The following is a 22,159-nucleotide window of genomic DNA, read 5'->3' as shown; positions in this document are numbered from 1 at the left end:
AATAAAGGATAATTTTACACAGCCTCTTTACTTACTTGTTTATGAGACAAAATATAGAAACCCAAGCACTGCTCAAGATGGTGCTGAGACTGAACCTGTGGCCCAGGGGGTCTCAGGATGCAAATTCTATACTCTAACAGCATGACTTATCTCCTTAGCCCTAGAGTCAACTTTTAAAAACAGGGTGGTGGGGGTGGCCAGGTAGTGGCTCACCCAGTTAAGCACATATATTATTTATTATGTGCAAGAACCTGGGTTCAAGCCCTCAATCCCCATGGGGGGGTCGTGAAGCAGGTCTACAGGTATCTTTCTCTCTCCCTCTTCTATCTCCCCCACTCTAGTTCTCTCTGTCTTACCTAATAAAATAAATAGAAAGAAAAAGAAAAAAGGGGTTGCCAAGAGTAGTAGATTCCTAGTGCAGGCACTGAGCCTCAGTGATTACCCTGGTGGCAATCAATCAAACAATATGTCAGGGAATAGACACATCAGTGGAAAATGGAGAGAGGTGATGAGTTTAAAAATGATGAAGGGCTAGGGAGCTGGGCAGTGGCACACTCAGCAGAGCATACACAAAGACCTGGGATCAAGCTCCCAGTCCCCACCTGCAGGGGAAAACTTCACGAGCAGTGAAGCAGTGCTGTAGGTCTCTCTCTCTGTATCTCTCTCTCTCCTTCTATATGTCTCAGTTTCTGTCTCGAAAATAAGTGAATAAATAAATGGTTTTTGAAATTTGATAAAGGGCCAGTAAAACAGTTCATCTAGATAGTGCATCTACTTTGCTATGTGCACAAATCAGGTTCTAGCCTTGCCCCATCACACTGGAGGAAATTTCAGTGCTGTGGTATCTCCCCACTCCCCTACCCTACCTTATTTCTCTCTTGCTATCCAAAAATACCACTCGGGAACAGTGAAGCTCCAATGAGGACAGAAAATAGTATGGTTAAAAATCACAGAGAGAGGGAGTTGGGCAGTAGTGCAGTGGGTTAAGTGCACATGATGCAAAGCACAAGGACCAGCGAAAGGATGCCGGTTCGAGTCCCTGGCTCCCCCACCTGCAGGGGAGTCACTTCACAAGTGGTGAAGCAGATCTGCAGGTATCTATCTTTCTCTCCCCCTCTGTCTTCTCCTCCTCTCTCCATTTCTCTTGTCCTATCCAACAACGACAACATCAATAACAACAACAATAATAACTACAATAATAAAAAACAACAAGGGCAACAAAAGAGAATAAATAAATATTTTAAAAATCACAGAGAGAGAGAGAGAGAAGCAAACAATTTCTAAGACTTTGTGAGAATTACAGTCATTATCTTTGGGAGGTGGGCAGGTAGGGAAACAGAACTTTGGTGGTGGGTGCAATGTGGAACTATACCCTATAATCTTACAATCTCGTAACCAACTAATAATCACAAATTAAAAATTGGTTTTAGGCAGGCAGTGGCTCACTGAGTTACCAAGTTAAGTGCACATAGTAAAAAATGGTTTCTTTAAAAAAAAATTTTTTTTTAAAGACTAAATAAGTCTCACTCAACTGGTAGAGTATAGGACTTATGTAGCAAAAGTTCTGATTTCATCCCTGGTGCCTCATATACCAAAGTGGTACTGTGACTTCTTTCTCTCTTATGTGAAACCCTCTCTATCACATATAAAATAAGTCTTTAATCAATGGTAAAATATACAATGTGGTTTCATAACTACAATAATGAACAAGCATTCTCATTTTAAAATATTTTTCCAGAGAGAAGAGGTAGGGAAGCAGGAAGGGAAAAGAGATAAAGTCAAAGGCAAGAGGTAGAAAGAGTCTTAAATAAAAAGGAACTGATCAAATTTCTAAATTCTTTACCTCCACTTAAATATGGGAATCAGGACATTATGAAACATCCCTCAGAGCACATAGTAGCAGCTTTCATCACTGAAATTCACTGATTGCTTAAGAATACAAAAAATGCCAACAGACTAACAATTTATGTATCATTTACATTTGGAGCTTCATAAATTAATGAAATACAAAACTGAGAAAGCTTATGAGAACTAGGACAGGTCACACATATCTAGCCCATCCTCACAAAAAGGAATTAATCCTTCATTCTCCTTTTAATGAATCAAAAGAGTAAACAATTACTCCCAATCAAGTTGGACATGTCACCAAAACATATAACCAACCTTTCTGTGCTTCCCTTCATTATAGTCTTTAAATTTTTGTTTACTTTGTATCTCAGAAACTATGGCCATTTTTATTAGTGTTTTATTTATTTATTAACAAGAGACAGAGAGAACCAGAGCATCATTCTGGCACATGGGATGCTGGGATGGAACTCAGAACTTCATGCTCAGCGCCTTGCTTACAACACTATCTCCTAGGTACCCCAAAGCACTGGCCCTTCTGTTTCTTTCGCTAGTCCAACATTAGCATGTAGATATCTAAGCCCCAGCTTTGAAGCAGATTTTGAAACTGTCCAAACATATTGGATTTTGTAAAATATTTAATAGGTCAGTAAAAAATACCAAGACTTGACTACTTGATTTAACATATAAAATGACAGATCCATCTACACATAAATTGTCTATAATTTGAGAAACCCACCAATTTCCTAAGCCTATGTAAGGTATTTTAAGTATATTAAACAGGTGAAAGACATGTAATAAAAATACGGGAGAGGTCCATTAACCCTCAAGGTAATTTGGAGGACTTTTCTGAAGTCTAGCGGTGGCAGGCCCCTGTAGAGGCGAATTGCTGGGCAACTTTAAATCTTACTTGCCAATAGGTAATTTAACATAAAGCCTTCTAAAATATGGTCTTTGTAATCCATTATTTTGCTTGTTTTTATTGGTTACAACACTCTAAGGACAGTAAGCGTGGGTGGCTTAAGACAGTAATGAATTGATAGGAAAAAAATAGAATACAAAGTTATACTTAAATGAGTCACCTTCCCCTCATCCTCCCCACACCCAACTCACCCCCACCCAAAGCAGTTGTTTTTTAAAAGCAAAGAAAGATATTTTATCTGGCCCCCTCAAGGCAAGTGGCTAAATAAATTCAACCACCAAAAGCCATGGGAAGAAATAAAAACATTATGATTTTAACTAGTGAGTCCAGAAAATTGGACAACAAAAGATTTGGATATAAAAGATAATTTAATAAAAGAATAGCCACCAGTATGGAAGAAAGGCAAAACAGAAGATATTGTCTGTGAACAGGAGGAGTGTACCAATTTAATTAGTGAATAAAATGCTTACACAGACACATCAGTCAATTACTAAAAATTGCTCCCAAACCAAGGCAGCTACTGGAATACATTTAATAAATGTAAGCCAGGCTTGGGCACTAAAGTTTTTCTCTTCACTAGAGAAAGACACTTCATACAGTGCTAATTCCAGAAACAATTAGAATTCAATACTAAATTACAAAAACTCCAGTTTTTAAATTTAATTTTAAAAATAGCCTAACTAACCTGGAAATTTGCCTGATGAAGTCACATAAGGAAATCAGCAAGTATTTTTAAAAGTATTTGCTCCTGCTTAACCAGCATTAGACTAGCATTTTCCCATTGTTTTCTTAGTCATTTATTGCCATAAGCTTCCACCCAAAAAGAATCCCACCCAAGCTACTAATAGTTTAAACCTATGATGAATTACAGTGCCTAAGTGTCTTCATGAGTTGATTTTTATTTTATTTTTGCCACTAGGTTTACTGGCTCAGGTTCCATGTGATTCCTCCACTCTCAGAGCCCCATAAGAGTTATGGAGGGTGGGGTGGGGGTGCATTGCTATTTAATTAAATATGGATTTTTCTCTCTATTGTTTACACAGAAGAGAACATGCTTTGCATCCCAGTGAGAAAAAAAAGTGATATAACTGAATGGTACAGTTAAGACAAAGTTTATTAAATGAACTTCATTAAAAAAAAGTTCCCGGGAGCCGGGCGGTAGCACGGCAGGTTAAGCGCAGGTGGCGTGAAGCGCAAGGACCGGCGGGAGTGAGGATCCCGGTTCTAGCCCCGGGCTCCCCACCTGCAGGGGAGTCGCTTCACAGGCGGTGAAGCAGGTCTGCAGGTGTCTGTCTTTCTCTCCCTCTCTGTCTTCCCTCCTCTCTCCATTTCTTTCTGTCCTATCCAACAACGACAACATCAGTAACAACAACAATAATAACTACAAAAAAAAAAGGGCAACAAAAGGGAAAATAAATAAAATTACAAAAAAAAAAAAGTTCCCTTCTCTATAGAAGTTTAGAAAATTAAACAGCTTAATATATTTACAATGGGGGGGGGCAGGTGGTGGCGCACCTGGTTGAACACACGTTACAGTGTGCAAGGACCCCCTGACCTCACCTGCAGGGGGAAAGCTTTGCAAGTGGTGAAGCAGTGTTGCAGGTGTCTCTTTGACTCTCTCCCTCTCTATCACCCCCTTCCCTCTCAATTTCTAACTGTCTCTATCCAACAAATAAATAAAGATTTAAAAAAAATTTTTTTTACGGGAGTCAGGTTAAGTACACGTGGTGCAAAGCGCAAGGACCAATGTAAAGATCCCAGTTTAAGACCCCGGTTCCCCACCTGCAGGAGAGTCGCTTCACAGGTGGTGAAGCAGGTCTGCTGGTGTCTATCTTTCTCTCCCCGTCTTCCCTCCTCTTTCCATTTCTCTCTGTCCTGTCCAACAACAATGACAACAATAATAACTACAACAATAAAAAAAGAAAAAATATATTTACAATGGAACTATGATAATCCTGCATACTTTAAAAGACACTAACTCAGAGAATAAGATTTGCTTTCCAAATAGATTCTTCAGAAATTCATACTTTCATTATAAAGTAGGGTTTGAAGCTGGGTCTCATGCAAGGCAATTCAGGCACCCTGCTTGCTAAGGTACTTCTCTAGTCCTAAAATAAATTTTATATATATATATATATATATATATATATATATATATATATATTATTTTTTGTTAATTTTTTCACATTCTACATGTTGACATGTTTAGATGGTAGCCTTTAATAAATAAAAGAAGTTGCATCTGTTCGATCTAAATAATTCTCACTATAAAAATATGATTTGAAACTAAAATTCCACTTTTAGAGTATGGGAAAATTTGAAGGCTGGTGAGACTAAATACAGCTTCAAATACTGTTCTTTAAGGTAATTAGCACAAAAATTTACTGAGGCTGATTTGATAGGACAGAGAGAGACCAAAAGGGAAAGAAGAGACAGAGAAAAGGAAAGGAGGGGATGGGAGGGGGATGGGAGGGAGAGATATGGGGGGGGAGACCTGCAGTACTGTTTGCTTCACCACTCACGAAGCTTTCTCCCTTGCACAAAAATTTACTGAGGTGGATTTTAAGTCTTTGGCATCCAACAATAAATAAAATATGATGGAGACTAGGAGCTTGAATCCTATGTGCATAGTAGTATGTGCAGTCAACCAGGTGTGCCAATATCTGGCTCCTCGGTTCACTGTTCTCTTTTTTTTTTAATTTTTTTATTATCTTTATTTACTGGATAGAGACAGTCAGAAATTGAGAGGGAAGGGAGGGATAGATATAGAGAGAGAGACACCTGCAGCACTGCTTCACCACTTGTGAAGCTTTCCCCTGCAAGTGGGGACTGGGGGCTCGAACCTGGGTCCTTGCGCACTGTAACATGTGCGCTCAACCAGGTGCACCACCACTCGGCCCCAGTTCACTGTTTTCAATGCACCATTAATTCTCGCATAGCTCTCTCAATAGTAACATCTTAGAAAAATATGCAAACAACTTTATTCAGTAACACTTTATCACAAGGCCACAAAGGGGGCACCTCAGTAAAGCACATGCTTTGCAAGCCTGAGGCCCTGGGTTCAGTCCCCAGCACAGCATATGCCAGAGCAATACTATTCGTTTCTCTCCCCCCCCCCACCCCCCATTGTGCCTAACGCATGATATTACCATTCCTGGCCACTTTTTAATACAGGCAGAGATAACACAACACTGATGTTGCTCTACATCTCCCAAGTTTTGCAGGGTTTGAAGCTGGGTCTCATGCAAGGCAATAAAGGCACCCTAGCTGCTAAGGTATTTCTCCAGTCCTAAAATAAGTTACACATATATATAAAATTTTGTTAATGCTCTCACATACTCACTATATGTTGACATGTGAGTACTGTTCTACTAGGTTGAAACAGCAGTTTACATAACACAAAAAGTAGTAATTTAAAGGTTTATTCTGATTTATCATCAAATTTCTGATAAATTTTGAAAAGTCAGTTTCTAGTAATAGTGGGACTGTCTGGATTCCAATGTACCTACCAGGGTTCTGAGTGGAGTTTTTTGTTTATTTTGTAATGGTAGTTCAACCATGTGGTATTTTGTTTGTTTGTTTTAGTTTTTTACCTTCATTAGCTTCTGGCCTTGAATTCTTGATATATGCAGAGAATTTGGCAAAGATATCCATTCCAGCAGTATTTGACTCTGGGTGTTTTGGTGAAAGTTTTAAGTACCTAAACAAAGAAGTGATAACAGATTATAGTTCTTCCAAAGAAGTATTAATTAGCATAAGTCCTCTCAATCAACAAACCACTGTGTTAACTGTTTCTAGGCATTTTTTAACAGTTATTACTCTAAAAAATGTCATCATCTGTTTTCTGTGACATTTTTAAGATTTTTTTTCCTTAGGAAACAAAGTTCTGCTGTGTTTTTGCTCACACATTAATATTCTTGGAAACCAATATGCGCCCACACTTCTCTATTTTCTAAGTTAGAATGCTGGGGAAACAATCCACTTGCTTAGAGAGTTGTGCAAATCAATGAGTGTGCTAAGAAAGAAACCTCTATAGAGGCAGAGGAATAGCTCAGCACATCAAAGTGCAGGACTTGCAAGCCAGAGAGAGAGAGAACACGAACATGTGCATGATTATATTTATTCTTACCACTCAGGTTATTGCCAGGGCTTGGTGCCAGCACTACAAATCCACTGTTCCTGACAGCAATTGTTGTCCTTTTTTTTTTCTTTCTTTCTTTCTTTCTTTTCATTTGATAGGGCAGTGAGAAATTGAGAGGGGGAAAGGAGAAACAGAGAAATCTGTAGACCTGCTTCACCACTTGTGAAGCACCCCCCTGCAGGTGGTGGGTTGGGGGCTTAAAACCAGTTCCTTGCACATGGTGAATAAGTGCACTCAAAGTGCTCTCAACTGGGTATGCCACTGCCTGGCCCCCATAACAAATAAATTTTTAAAAAAGAAAAGAGAACTTAATTATGTTAAGTGAAATAGGCCAGAAGGAGGAGGGTGAACACTAGATAATCTCACTCATAAGTAGGACCCAAGAAACAAAGCAAGGAATAATACAGGATGAAGCCTGAATGGACCATGGTCTTTTGCAGCATATTTGGAGAGTCAAAGGGGTGATGGCAAGGGTGGGGAGTAGTGGGTGGTGGCTAAAGGGGGTTGGGGGGGGATTCAGTGGTGTATGATGGAGGAGGGTGATGGGTGAGGTGTGCTGACACCCATCTTAGGGAGATGTGAAACTATCCTTGTGACAACACTGTAAACCAACATGACCATAAACATCCCCTCAAAGTGATTTAAAAGTCTAGAGTGGCACAGTTGAAGTGAATTTTCTGTGATAACAAAAACACTTTATCGGTGCTGGGTGGTGGCACACCTGTTAAGTGCACAGGTTACAATGCATAAGGAGCCAGGTTCGAGACCCTGGTCCCCACCTGCAGGGGGGAAGCTTTGTTCACAAGTGGTGAAACAGTGTTGTAGCTATCTGTCTCTCTTCCTCCCTATCACCCCCCCCTTCCCTCTCAATTTCTGGCCATCTCTATCCAATAAATAAATAAGAATAATTTTAAAAAATACTTTATCTGGATTGTTCAACATTAGTGACATGTTGCCATCATAATCACAAATAAAATGAGCAGCTCACTTCCTCAGCTATACTAGCCCCACTGCAATTACAGAGCAGTCTCACTTAGCAATGCCAAGCAGACACTAGTGCCATTCACGAAGCCAGCCTTATGCAGCAGCACCAGAACCCTGACCCCAGAAAGAGTCTAGGCTGGTCAAGCACTGTGATTATCCGTATCAAAATAAGGAGAAAAACAGCAGGAGGCAAAACATACACTTCAGGTTCTTAGCTCAGAGTTTTCCAAAACTCTCCATACATTAAACTATGAGGGTGACACTGAGCAACAGCAGCAACAACACAGCAAGATGTCAGGAATTTTGCTAACAAATGTTCAGTTGTGGTTTTTCTACTTTAAAAACAGGTATTTGTGATCTAACAGCTTAAATAAAAACATTAATGTATGCCCTTTATGTTAAAATCTCAAACAAATACAAAAAGTATATATTTTTTCCTCAAAGTGCAAACATATGTGAAAAACCTCAAATCTTTACTCTTCCCTGAAGTAGAGTTTTTATTAGTACCAGGGAGTCAGGGCTAGAAGGATTTAGGCTCTTAGCATCTCTTTTGGGATCATCAGTTTAAAGATCTTGTACAATTACTCTGGGAAATGGATGTGTGCGCAGTAGTACTTTGGGAGGAAAATCTTACACAGAACTGTTTAGAGCTATTCATGTATTTTAGGATACTGTCAGAGTGTTTGTTTTAAATTTAAAAATGAGGCATTTTTAGAATAAAGTTAGACCAGGGGATGAGCTCTGTGGTAAAGCACATGCTCTGAATGTATGAGACCCTGGGTTTGATCCCCTATCAACAACAGAAAGGTTGGGTTCATTTCCAAGTGACAGTTTCACATTAGTTTTTATACTTCTATTTTTAACATTTCCTGTTTAAAAATTCAGAAGAGAAACATCTTCCAGAAACACAGTGTTATAGTAAATGCCTACATGCTCGTGTGATCTAATATCTCTCAATTTATAAGCTTTAAATTATTTTATGTATTTTTTATTAAATAGAGAAAACATTAACTCTTTTTTCCTACCTGAGCTGAGAAAGTTAATTCCAAGTTTAACATTCCTGGACTTTCCTTGGCTATGAAATCAGCCAGATTCCAGTTTAAATGTTTTCACAGCTTGTTATATAGTACTTTCATTGACTCATTTCAAGCAAAAAGTAGTACAAAGAACACAAATGCCTCTGTAATACATCAGTGTCCTTTTTTAAAATTGTTTTTATTTTATTTATTTTATTTTTGAGAGAGATGCAGAGAGAGAAAGACAGAGAGAAACACCAGAGCACTGCTCAGCTCTGGCTTATGGTGGTGAGAGGGATTGAACCTGGGACTTCAGAGCCTCGGACATAAGTTTCTTTGCATAACCACTATGCTATCTATCCCCACCCACATTGGTGTCTTCTAGCTAAGTTTCAAAAATTTATCTTCTTTCCCCAACCAATATTTAGCTATACCCACTTTTTTATATATATAAACTACATAATTCTTAAAATAACTTTTAGGGAGACAGGCCTCATCTCCTCAACTACATATTAAATATTCATTATTCACATATTTTTCTATTTTTTCTGTCCCCACCTCCACCCTTGGGCTGAGTTTTGCAAATAGAGGCAGGAGAGAAGGAGAGAAGGAACAGAAGCTTCCCTCAGTATAGTGGGGAATCTGGGTCACACATATGGCAAAGCAGGGCACTATCCAGGTGAGCATGTTGCTGGTCAAATTCACACATTTTTCATTCATTTTAAAAATACTATGAGACAGGTTTTGTACTAAGTCATAAATGTATAATGACAAACAAATAGAAACCTGTTTTAATAAACAGGTAAGAATGAAGAAATACAACTAGCATGTTCTTATTAATATGGCTGCTAGAATTTTTTTGTTGGTGGTGGTGTTTTGGGTCTTTTTAGAGATTTTATTTATTTATTAACACAAGATAGAGATGGGTGGGTAGGGAGAGAACCAAAGTAACACTCTGACAAATGATAGAACTCAGGACCCCATGCTTTCAAGTTCAGCACCTCCTGGGACTATTCTCAACATCAAGTGTCACCTCCTGGGCCCTGTGTTTTTTTATTTTTTGAAAAAAAAAAAAAAAAAAAAAGCTTAGGGCCAGAAAACAAGGTAAGATATAGACATGCATGCCTGTATACATACTTGCCCCTAAGAAAAATAGAAAATGCCTTTAAAACCTATAGTTGCCTACAAAAGTTCCTGAATTTAAGCTTTTCACTAATCTTTAAATTCTAAACAACTCTTGGGGCTGGGGAAATGGCTCAACTGGTAGCACATGAGAATTTCATGCCTGAGTTCCCAGTTTAATCCCTGGTGTTACATATACTGGAGTGGTGCTCAGGCTTGTCTTTCTCTCATGTTGACTCTCTCTTCTCCTCTCTCATGCATATTTATAATTCTTTTAAAATTCTAAATGAATCTAGAGTTCATAGCTGCCTATAATATATTTGCTGTGATAAATCAAAAAATGCTCATAGAAAAAGCACTCTGGAGTGGAGGAAATGGCATAATGGTTATGCAAACATACTCTTGTGCCTGAGGCTCTCAGGTCGTAGGTTCAATTCCCCCACCACCATAAGCCAGGGCTGAGTAATGCTCTTGGCTATCATGCCACATTATGCTGCCACTGCCTCTTTGCTTCAGATTGCATCCAGAGATGCCAAGCCTGAGATGTAAACCTTCAAACTCCAATAATATGCCGTCAAGCTGCAGTTGCTACTATGATTCCATCCTGAACTCCCTGGGCAGATGACCTCACCAATGTGTCCTAGAACCTCACCTCTCCAGAGTCCTTCCTCACTAAAGAAAGATAGAAACAGGCTGGGGGTGTGGACTGACCTGCCAACATCAAAGTCCAGTGGAGAAGCAATTACAGAGGCCAAAACTCCCACCTTCTATACCCCATAAAGAATTTTGGTCCACACTCCCAGAAGGGGAGAAATGTTTCCATCAAAAAGAAGAGGAAAGAGATAGAGGAAAAAAGGAAGGACATTTGGAAATAGTAATAGATGTAGGTGTGACTTAGAAAGGAAGAAAAGGCAGGACCATAGGGAAAAAAAAAGGGCAAATCTTTATAGTTATAGGAGTAATTGTCATCCATATCTGTGACGTTGGGAGAGCTACCACAGTTTCCAAGCAAAGAGATGAGGACACACAACTCTGGGGTTAGGGACAGTGTGGAATGATACCCCTGTTAACTTACAATTTTGTAAATCAATATTAAATCACTAATAAATTAAAAGAAGAAAAGAAAAAAGCAAATTGTTCTTGTTATCCCAAAAGCATTATTAGAAATGCTAAGTTTGAGCAGGGGGACATAGCAGTTAAGCAGAGATTATTTTTTTTATTTTATTTTATTTATTTATTCTCTTTTGTTGCCCTTATTGTTTTATTGTTGTAGTTATTATTGTTGGATATGACAGGCAGAAATGGAGAGAGGAGGGGAAGATAGAGAGGGAGAAAGACAGACACCTGCAGACCTGCTTCACTGCCTGTGAAGTGACTCCCCTGCAGGTGGGGAGACAGGGGCTCGAACTGGGATCCTTACACCGAACCTTGTGCTTTGCACCACGTGCGCTTAACCGGCTGCACTACAGCCCGGCTCCCCAAGCAGAGATTCTTATGCCTGAGGTTCCAAAGCCCCAAATTCAATCCCAGCACCACCATAAACTAGAGATGAACAGTGCTCTGGTAAAAAAAGAAAAGAAAGGAAAAGAAAGGAAAAGAAAGGAAAAGAGAGGAAGGTAGGAAGGTAGGAAGGTAGGAAGGTAGGAAGGTAGGAAGGTAGGAAGGTAGGAAGGTAGGAAGGTAGGAAGGTAGGAAGGTAGGAAGGAAGGAAGGAAGGAAGGAAGGAAGGAAGGAAGGAAGGAAGGAAGGAAGGAAAAAAAAAAACAAAAAAACCCTAAATTGTAGTCTATTACTAGTTTACACAATTTCTCTGCCTCTTCTCACCCTGTCTAGAAATAAGAAGGCTAAAAGTGTAAAAGGGATCCAAGCCTGAGCCCTCCTTTGCCCTAAAGGAAAAAGGCAGAAAACCAGAACGGTTGCAGGGAAAACAGAAGAAAATAAAAGGAATGCAGGGAGTCAGGCAGTAGCACAGTGGGTTAAGCTGCGGAAGGATCCTGGTTCGAGCCCCCAGTCCCCCACCTACAGGGGAGTCGTTTCACAGGCAGTGAAGCAGGTCTGCAGGTGTCTTATCTTTCTCTCCCCTCTTATGTCTTCCCCTCCTCTCTCCATTTCTCTCTGTTCTAACAGTGACAACATCAATAACAATAATAATAACTACAACAACAATAAAAAACAAGGGCAACAAAAGGGAAAATAAATATAAAAAAATTTTTAAAAGAAAGGGAATGTATGTGGTAGTCTTAGAAGCCCTTCTGCTACCACCTCATCTTCTAGAAACAAGTCTACATGGCAGAGATTGTGCTACTATACTACTTCACATAATGGCTAGTGGATTTATTAAGGAGAAACCACTCCCAGTTGAAATGGGTTGTCCTAATGCATATAAATAAAAACCCATCAGAAGTTATATCTTAGCTACTTTATGAAAGCCAAAAGAATTTCTGAAATCACACAGACCTAGCCTGGAAGTATCTCAGCTCTGCTACCAGCAACTGTGAAACTTTGGGGCAGATTATTTGACTGGTCGTTTTCAGTTTCATTAGACTCTTTGAGAAGATTAACTGGGATGGTCCACAAAATAACCCATAGTAACAGTACATGAAACACTATTAGAACTTAACTGATAGTTAATAACAGTACAGTAATGTAAAAGAAACATCAAAACCATTCGCCTCTATATAAGTGAAACTTTAAAACCTTATTTAGAGGGAGTTGGGCGGTAGTGCAGCGGGTTAAGCACACGTGGCACAAAGCACAAGGACAAGGCTACATCACCTATATCACCTACAGGGGAGTCACTTCACAGGCGGTGAAGCAGGCCTGCAGGCATCTGTTTCTCTTCCTCTCTATCTCCCCCCTCTCAATTTCTCTCTGTCTCTATCCAATAACAAATTAAAAAAACCTTTAGAAACTCCCCTTAACATGAAAGCAAGGGAACAGCTGTAATAAATCTTGTAACAGAGGGAGTCAGGTGGTAGTGCATCGGGTTAAGTGCATGTGGCGCAAAGCACAAGGACCGGCGTAAAGATCCCGGTTCAAGCCCCTGGCGCCCCACCTGCAGAGGAGTCGCTTCAAGGTGACACAGGTCTGCAGTTGTCTATCTTTCTCTCTCCCTTTCTGTTCTCCCCTCCTCTCTTTATTTCTCTCTGTCCTATCTAACAATGATGACATCAATAACAACAATAATAAGTACAACAAAAAACAAGGGCAACAAAAGGGAAAATAAATATTCTTAAAAAGCTTGTAACAGAAAGTTTGTCAAAGTTTTAAACTACTAAAACCAAATAAAATAACTGTGGTCCGGGAGGTGGCACAATGGAATAGATAAAGCATCGGACTCTCAAGCATGAGGTCCTGAGTTCAATCCCCAGTAGCACATGTACCAGAGTGATGCCTGGCTCTTTCTCTCTCCTCCTATGTTCCTCATTAATAAATAAATAAAATCTTTATAAAAAACTGAATAAAAAGACTTTCAATTAGAATACATTTTTTAACATGTCCAAGTAAAATGAGGCTGAATTTTCTATATATAAAAATCTTTGTTTTGAAGACTGAATTCAAAATGCATGATGTCTTACAGAGGTCAAGTAATGAGATTACTGTTATGTTAGCCCTACTATGTCACATAATGACTTGTTTCCTCTAAGAAAAACAGTAAAGGGTAGTGAAAATTTCTTATTTCTTTGTTGTTGAAGATTAGAAGAGACTATAAGAAACTGTCCATTTGTATACATGTTGGTCAGTGCACTAATTAAAAAAAAAAAACTTAAAAACTCTTGGAAAAATTCATGCAAGCAATGCTTTAAAATTAGTTTCCTTTATAGAGAATGAATAAGTCATTCAAAGTGTTTCTCTATAATTTATTGTTGATGGAATGATCTACAGTTACATGGGAGGAAGATCACTTTCTTGTCTCAGGACAAGTTGGCAACTTTCTACTTATGGACTTTGAAGAACACAAAAGAATCTAATGGGTTCTCTGCTGTAACTACCTTTCAAGTTATCTGCACCAAGTTGAATGAATGTTCATAATAGTTCCTTATTAATGTGTACAAAGCTTCAGTTTATAATGCAGAGATCCCAGTTTTTATTTGTTAGTATTCTGATTGTTCATGTGGCCTGGGAGATAAATCAAGATAGAGTTTTATTAATGTTAGATGAAGAAACATTACTGAGCATGGAAGGAAGGTTTGGGGAGTCTTGGAAAGCAGAGATAAAATCTGAAGCTATTTATTTACTTATTTACTTATTGGATAGAGACAGCCAGAAATCGAGAGGGAGGGGGTGCTAGACAGGGGGAGAGAGACAGAGACACCTGCAGCACTGCTTTACCACTTGCAAAGCTTTCCCCCTGCAGGTGGGGCTCAAACCTAGGTCCTTGTACATTCTAACATGTGCACTCAACCAGGTGCAAAACTGAAGCTCTTCAACAACAACAACAACAACAACAAATCAGTAAAGATGATAATCTTACTGTTGCATGTGGAACTAAGAAAATTAAATCTGAGGCTTAGTAAAGACTGCTAAACTATGGCAATTCTGTTCACAAGAGGAGATGGGCAAATTGTAAAGATGTCAACAGTCATATTTCTAACAGCTCTGCCCTACCTACTACCTCTCCCCACCACCACCACCCCCAGCCCTACATGCTACTTACTCTCCAGCCATATAACTTCAGGGCCTGGAATGCCTGCTAGCTTTTCACACACCTGTCAAATACCACATTTTTGTAAATTAAAGTTTAATCCCAGTGTTATCTCTTTAACAAAAGCCTTTCCTGAGCTGGCAGAATAGCTCAGTCGGACAGTGTGCTGCTTTGCCATGTGTGCAAACCAGGTTTGAGCCCAGCCCTCATCACACTGAAAACAGCTTTGATGCTGTGATCTCTCCCACTTCCTCCCTCTGTCTTTCTGTCTCTAGCTTAAAATCAATTAACTGATTGATTAATTAATTAATTAAAGTATTGTTTCAGTAGCCTTTCCTGGTACCATTCACTTTCCCACACCACAACCACCATCTCTCCATCCATACTTCCAGAGCGTAGCAACTCTGTCTTATTCACTATTACATCTAGTTTTGTTGCCTAGCACCTGTGTGCAGAATGAATAAATGAACATTGAGCAATTATTTACTTTAGAAATTTCTGAGTCATTAATTGCATTTCTGAGAAATGTAGCTAGATAAGGGGGATAACAACTAACTAGCAAGAAAGGGATAAACCAGAGGAAAAGAAACATTTCCATTTTCACAGCCAGAAAGACAGCTCAAGGAGCACTACTTTCATGCCTGAGGCTCCTATGTCTGGGGCTCAATCCCAGGGCTGAGTGGTGCTCTGGTCTCTTGTTCAATTCTGTCTATAAAAGTAAATAAACAAAGGACCAGGCAGTAGCACAGCGGGTTAAGTACATGGCACAACCTGCATCAACCGGCTTAAGGATCCTGGGGTTCCAGCCCCTGGCTCCCCACCTGCAGGGGGCTTGCTTCAGAAGCAGTGAGGCAGGTCTGCAGGTGTCTATCTTTCTGTCTCCCACTCTGTCTTCTCCTCCTCTTGACTTCTTTCTGTCCTATCCAACAGCAGCAGCAATGACAATAACAATAAATACAACAACAAGAGCAACAAAAAATGGGAAAAAATGGCCTCCAGGAGCAGTGGATTCGTAGTGCAGGCACCGAGCCCCAACGATAACCCTGGAGGCAAAAAAAAAAAAAAAAAAAAAGGAAGTAAAAGTGAATAAACAAATCTTGATACTGGCCAGAAAAACACTATGAATATATAAAAAAAGACCTTCATGCCTGAGGCTCCAAGGCCCTGAGTTCAGTCCCTGGGAAGTGTGGGGGGGTGGGGGGGAGACACACACACGCCACCACCACACACAAGACTTTACATTAAAAAAGAAACATGTTTGTGGATCAGGCAGTGGTGTACAGGGTTAAGCATACATAGTATGAAGTGCAAGTACCTGCGTCAAGGAACCTGGTTTGAGCCCCAGCTCTCCAACTGCGGGGGGAGGGGGAGGCGGCTTCACAAGCCGTGAAGCAGGTCTGCAAGTGTTTATCTTTCTCTCCCCATCGTCTCTATCTCCCCTCCTCAACTTCTCTCTGTCCCATCCAACAACAATGGCAACAACAATAATAGTAATGGTATACAATGGCAACAAATGGGAAAAATAGCCTCCAGGAGCAGTGGATTTGTAGTGCAGGCACTGAGCCCCAGCAATAACCCTGGAGGGGTTTTTGGAAGGGGAAGGGGAAGGAAAAAGGAAAGGAAAGGGGAGGGGAGGGGAGGGGAGGGGAGGGGAGGGGAGGGGAGAGGAGAGGAGAGGAGGGGAGAGGAGAGGAGAGGAGAGGAAGAGGAGAGTGCACCTGGCACCTGGTTGAGTGCACATGTTACAGTGCTCAAGGACCAGGGTTTAAGCCTCCAGTCTCCACCTGCAGAGGGAAAGCTTTGCAAGTGGTGAAGCAGGGCTGCAGGTGTCTCTCTTTCTCTCTCCCTATCTCCCCTACCCTCTCGATTTCTGGCTGTCTCCATTCAATTAATAAAGATAATTAAAAAATTTAAAAAAAGAAAAAGAAGCATGTTCACTTTTAGAATAATGAAACTGGAAAAACCTTTTTAAAAAATCAATAATGTTTTGAAACTAGGTTACAGTTGTATTATATAAGAAACTACATATTTGTAATTTAGGTAATTGTTACAGTTATCTATTCCAAGTGTACCTCTCATATAATAATTGAGTGCATTAAAATTGTTAGCCATGTGCACTATTATGCAATGCAGGATACGAGATCCAGAATACCTTAGAAATATTCATAAATAGCAGGGGTAGATAGCATAATGGCTATGCAAACAGGCTCTCATGCCTGAGGCTCCATAGTCCCAGGTTTGATCCCCTGTACCACCATAAGCCAGAGCTGAGCAGTGCTCTGGTTAAAAAAAAAGAAGAAAAGGAAAAGAAAAATCCATAAATAAAAACCCAGTCCTGGGCTGGAAAGACAGCTTAATAGTTATACAAAAACAGTTTCATGCCTGAGGCACCAAAGATCCCAAGTTCAATCTCCAGCACCACAATAAGCCACATACATATGAGTAGTGCTCTGGTTTAAAAAAGAAAAAAAAATTAAACATGGTTTTTTATCTCCACATGATAGTTGTTAGCATAACACTGTTGGGCATTAAGCCAGCCCCACCCCCATCCTGCATTGCTGATACTATGGCCTATTTACATAATTATTGTTTTGCCACCCATCCCACTAATCTATCTTCTTTCTACCTCAAGACCCGCCCTGCCTGCAGGGTAACATTAATCCCACCGGTTAAAACCCTCCAACAATTGCTAAGGAAGCTTCCACCTTCCCAGCATGCTTTTGCCTTTCTCCACCCTCTTTCATAGCTGTTGGGGAATTATACAGATGCAGTCTTTGCCCTCAGGTTTTGCCACTCCTTGCGATATCCTCGCAGTGCCCTTTTCAACCAATCCTGTCCCGACACGTCACTCCTGGTTGTTGCCCTATAAAGCCCTCCCACTTCCACCCTCTCTCTCTCTTGCCTGGTGGTGAGGTGGGGGGGGGGGGGAGCGCGCACGCAGCCATTTTCGGCTGACTCCACATGGCATGAACCACCTGTCTGACCCAACAATAAAGATTTGTGTTGTCTCTTTGCTCTGGATCTCCTCTCTGTCTTCTCTGTGGTGCAGCCCAACACAGCCATTTCTGTTTCCGACTTGCCACTTCCAGTTTTATCCTATATAAGCATTGGTTCTCTGATTAATAGATCCTTTTGCATTACCACACTGCCACTAGTTCCTGAGTCATCTATCTCCCACGTCGCTGAGTGAGTGGCAGCCCAGGCTGAGTCCGGCCGAGTTCTTTCTAACCCAGAGAGCATGCACCCAGGGAAGAGGCACCCCCACGCTAGCCCAGCACACCACAACTCTCCACCAACTTGTCATATTCCTCCAACACAGGATACTGGGTCCTCAACTCCCTCCCACCTCCTCTTCAAATAGCCAATCTTTAATATCCTGCTTCACATGCACCAAGCCTACTCTCACTAGTTCACATGGATAACATGCTGCTTTGTCATGCATGCAACCCAGGTTGTGGGCTCAGATCCCACTACAGTGAAGGAAGCTATGGTGCTATGTGTCCCCTCCCCACCTTCTCTCTCTTCTCTCCTTTCCCTCCCTCCCTCTAAGATAGAAGAAAAAAAATTAAGTAAATAAATAAATAGAACAAAGCAAACCTACTTTCACCAAGCACTCTACTATAGCTTAACCAGTTTCTCAGTTTCTTTAATACACACACACACACACACACACACACACACACACACACACACACACGGCCTATTGGTCTAGCAAGAAGCCAATTCTGACATCTATATAATACTGGTTATGAATAATGAAGAGAAGTACTAGTTGTTTCAGCTTAAAGTAAGAATTTAACCTTTAGGAGAAATGTCTCTAAGGGAGAGATAAAGCTTTAAAGAAATGCCAACATTCCCATGCATATCTTCTTTAATACTCACTTGGGAGGACATAAGACTTCTTCAAGAAATTCTTCAATCTTATTTACATCCGTCTTGACTTCATTGTTAAAAGTTATAAACGGTGGGTGGGTCCCAGGAGCCAAGTTCTGCAAGTCAGCAGGCTTCCTGTTATGTAAAATGGTGATTAAAATCAAACCTTTTTTATTTATTTTTTACTCTAACTGATAAGGCAACAATACTTTAAATTCTCAGTGGAGTTCTAAATTTCAAAGTATATAAAAATTCAAAGCATGTAAAAATTAATAAGTGTATTTTTCCACTAAGTATGATATTTGTAATATTCTGATACTAAACCTCCACAAAGCATTTCTGTGGTAAAAATAAATAAATTTTTCATTTTAACCAAAAAGCAAACTCCTTCATCCTCATTCCAACTTTAACCAAGATGATTATTAGAAATGATGGTAGAGGTACTGTACAGCAAACCATAACAAAAGGACTTTTCAAAGTTAACCCAATTACCAAATAATGTGATGATAACATTAACTATCGATTGTCTTTTTGAACCCTAAGACAGCAGGAACCTCATATCTCCACTACAGAGCCCCTACTTTCCCCAGTCCTGGAACCCTTGGACAGGGCCCACTTTCCCATATGCCTCTCCCAATCCATATCAAATAATATTGCATCCGCCAATCACAACCTAACCAATGCAATGATTGCCACCTCAACATGCTTCACTTCAGACTGTGTCCAGAGACTTCACATGTGGAATGACAACCCTTCAGCTTCATTACTCGGGTGAGACCTTTCCTTTCATAGTATACTCTAATTCCATCTCAGGTGGTTCACTTTCTAACAAAGTCCCAAAACCTAAATATACACCAGTTTCTGTGAGAGAGAGCATATCTTCACACGTATCTATAAACTACTGCAAAATATATACCTGAAAGCAGAAGTACACTAGAGTTTGCAGTGAGTATCCCCCTAACACTTCCTCTCCACTATTCCAAGCTTTGGGTCCATGATTGCTCAACAATTTGTTTGGCTTCGTATGTTAACTCTCTTTTCAGTCACCAGGTTCCAGATGTCATCAGGATGCCGGCCAGGCTTCCCTGGACTGAAGACCCCACCAATGTGTCCCGGAGATCCGCTTCCCTAGAGACCCATCCTACTAGGGAAAGAGAGAGGCAGACTGGGAGTATGGACCAACCAGTCAACGTCCATGTTCAGCAGGGAAGTAATTACAGAAGCCAGACCTTCTGCCTTCTGCAACCCACAATGACCCTGGGTCCATGCTCCCAGAGGGATGAAGAATGGGAAAGCTATCAGGGGAGGGGATGGGATATGGAGATTGGGTGGTGGGAATTGTGTGGAGTTGTATCCCTCCTACCCTATGGTTTTGTTAATTAATCCTTTCTTAAATAAAAAAATAATAAAATAAAATAAAATAAGAAATGATGGTAGATAGGGCCAGGCAGTGGCACACCCAGCTGAGGTCAAAACCATTACTTACTATTCAGATATCATTTACTTTTTTCATTCTTATTCTCTCATGCCTAAGGAGTTGGGTTTTCCATACATTACTTGGTATGTGATATCACAAGATATTGTATACAGAAGTAAATATGATATTCTGTTCTCTATTAAGGCAGACATTAGAATATACAGAACTATAAAATAATGCTACAGTTTTCACGACTTTTGTTTGGGTAAAAGTTGTTTTTCATTAAAATGTTTTGTGATGGGCAGGGGTAGATAGCATAATGGTTATGCAAAGACTCTCATGACTGAGGTACCAAAGTCCCAGGTTCAATCCCCTGCACCACTATAAGCCAGAGCTGAGCAGTGCTCTGGTAAAAAAAAAATAAATAAATATTTTGTGATAACAAGTAATGAGTCACAATTTTACCATGAAAACTAGTAAAAAAATTTTTAATATTTATTTATTCCCTTTTGTTGCCCTTGTTGTTTTATTGTTGTAGTTATTTTTGTTGTAATTGATGTCGTCATTGGATAGGACAGAGAGAAATGTAGAGAAGTGACTCCCCTGCATGTGGGGAGTTGAGGGTCGAACCAGGATGCTTGAGACTTCCTTGCATTTTGCGCCACATGTGCTTAACCCACTGCACTACTGCTCAATCCCATAAAAATTTTAACACAGTAAAACTGACTAATAAAACCCACAAAACTGAGAATTTTGTGAGGTTCTCAGTAATTTAAAAGCATAATGTCATCCTGAGACCTAAAAGTTCAATTATAGGAAACATGAATGGCTAAAAGGAAAAGCTGAATGGCACCACAAGGAAGCAAACAATCGAACACAGAATTTGAGATAATATCCACAGTTCCGTTGACTAGATATTTAACAGTCAATGACATAGGCAAGAAAAGCCATAAACTGAAGTTACAAGAGATTATTTTGGATTAAGAAAAATTTAAGAGGACAATCAAACATAACGAGCAGAATTTGACAGAACCCTAATTCAACAAATCATCCAGAGACAAAAACATATTCTGGAAATGAGAAAACCAGAGTATACATTGGTACTAAACATAATGGGACTGTGATTAGAGACAATGTTCACACTATTTGGAGACAGGTAAAACAACATGATTCCCAAGATTTGCTGAAAATAATTTAGCAACTTTGGGCTGAAGAGATAGCTCAGCAGTAGAGAGCATGCCTTACATGTGTGAGGTTCTGGGTTGATCCTTAACAAGAAGATAAAAGACACTGGTGGAAAAATTCTTGGTAACTAAACTGAGGTTATGGGAAGGCTTATTCTTGTGTATGTTTGAAAATGCCCATATTCTAAAAGATAAATGAAACAAACAAAACAAAAAACACAACTAAAAGAGGTCTACTACTTCAAAGATTCCCCCCCCTTATAGTATTACCTCTTGCCCTTCCTTCCTGTCCTTCCTTACCATAAATGCACAGAATCTGAATAAAATAAAAGACATTTTAGTATGTCATGAAGTTTGAAGTTACTCGTCATTTAAAATATTTTTTAAAATAAAGTATACCTGAACATCTAGCCATCCTCTCAGTCCATTTCATCAATTCTCCTTAGTTTACATCTAGCCATCCTCTCAGTCCATTTCATCAATTCTCCTTAGTTTGTATTTTTCCCATGGCTGTCTCTCAGTTTAGTTATGAAGATACATCATCTATCTATAGCTATATTCTATATTCATCTATCTATATTCCCAAAGCTATGTCACTAGCCCAAAAACTTTAACTCTACCTGAATTCTACAGCCCATCTCCCCTACAAGCCAAATAAAAAGAAGACAGATTTTCTATCAACTTCTATGAGAATCTACACCCCAAACAAGATTTTCAAATGTTGAATTGATTTGATTTTCAACTGATTCACTGAACCATCTTTGGTTTGATACTGTCAGACGGGGCACAAAATGATGGGAATATTAAAATATAAGTAAGACTTTCAGATCTAGATCTATTTAAATAAATACATCTTTAAGATTTCAATGACTTTTGTTAAGTAGTCAACTTCTAGTTAGAACTAGTCTTTCCTATTTTTATATTTAATTGGTTTCTTTGGGTTATTTCATTTTACACATGTAACTAAAGTAAAACCAACCATATATATGATAATAGTTTTCTGTTAATAT

General features: G+C 39.7%; 1 protein-coding gene across 2 annotated transcripts in view; it reads right to left on the bottom strand.

Annotated features, from left to right (window-relative positions):
- Window positions 1-22,159, bottom strand: part of CLIC4 (chloride intracellular channel 4) — an 81,109-nt gene that overhangs the window by 9,206 nt on the left and 49,744 nt on the right. Inside the window, exons 3-4 of one of the 2 annotated variants that reach the window (XM_007522575.3) lie at window positions 18,558-18,683; window positions 6,361-6,467 (exon numbers count right to left, since the gene is read on the bottom strand). In XM_007522575.3, coding sequence (XP_007522637.2) covers window positions 6,361-6,467; window positions 18,558-18,683 — 233 coding nt within the window. The remainder of the gene's footprint in view (window positions 1-6,360; window positions 6,468-18,557; window positions 18,684-22,159) is intronic. The other variant, XM_060205560.1, reaches the window with a different exon arrangement.

Source organism: Erinaceus europaeus, chromosome 13, assembly GCF_950295315.1.
Source record: "Erinaceus europaeus chromosome 13, mEriEur2.1, whole genome shotgun sequence".
NCBI lineage: Eukaryota > Metazoa > Chordata > Mammalia > Eulipotyphla > Erinaceidae > Erinaceus > Erinaceus europaeus.
The sequence above is the reverse complement of the archived record's forward strand: the minus strand, read 5'-3'. Positions and strand labels throughout refer to the sequence as shown.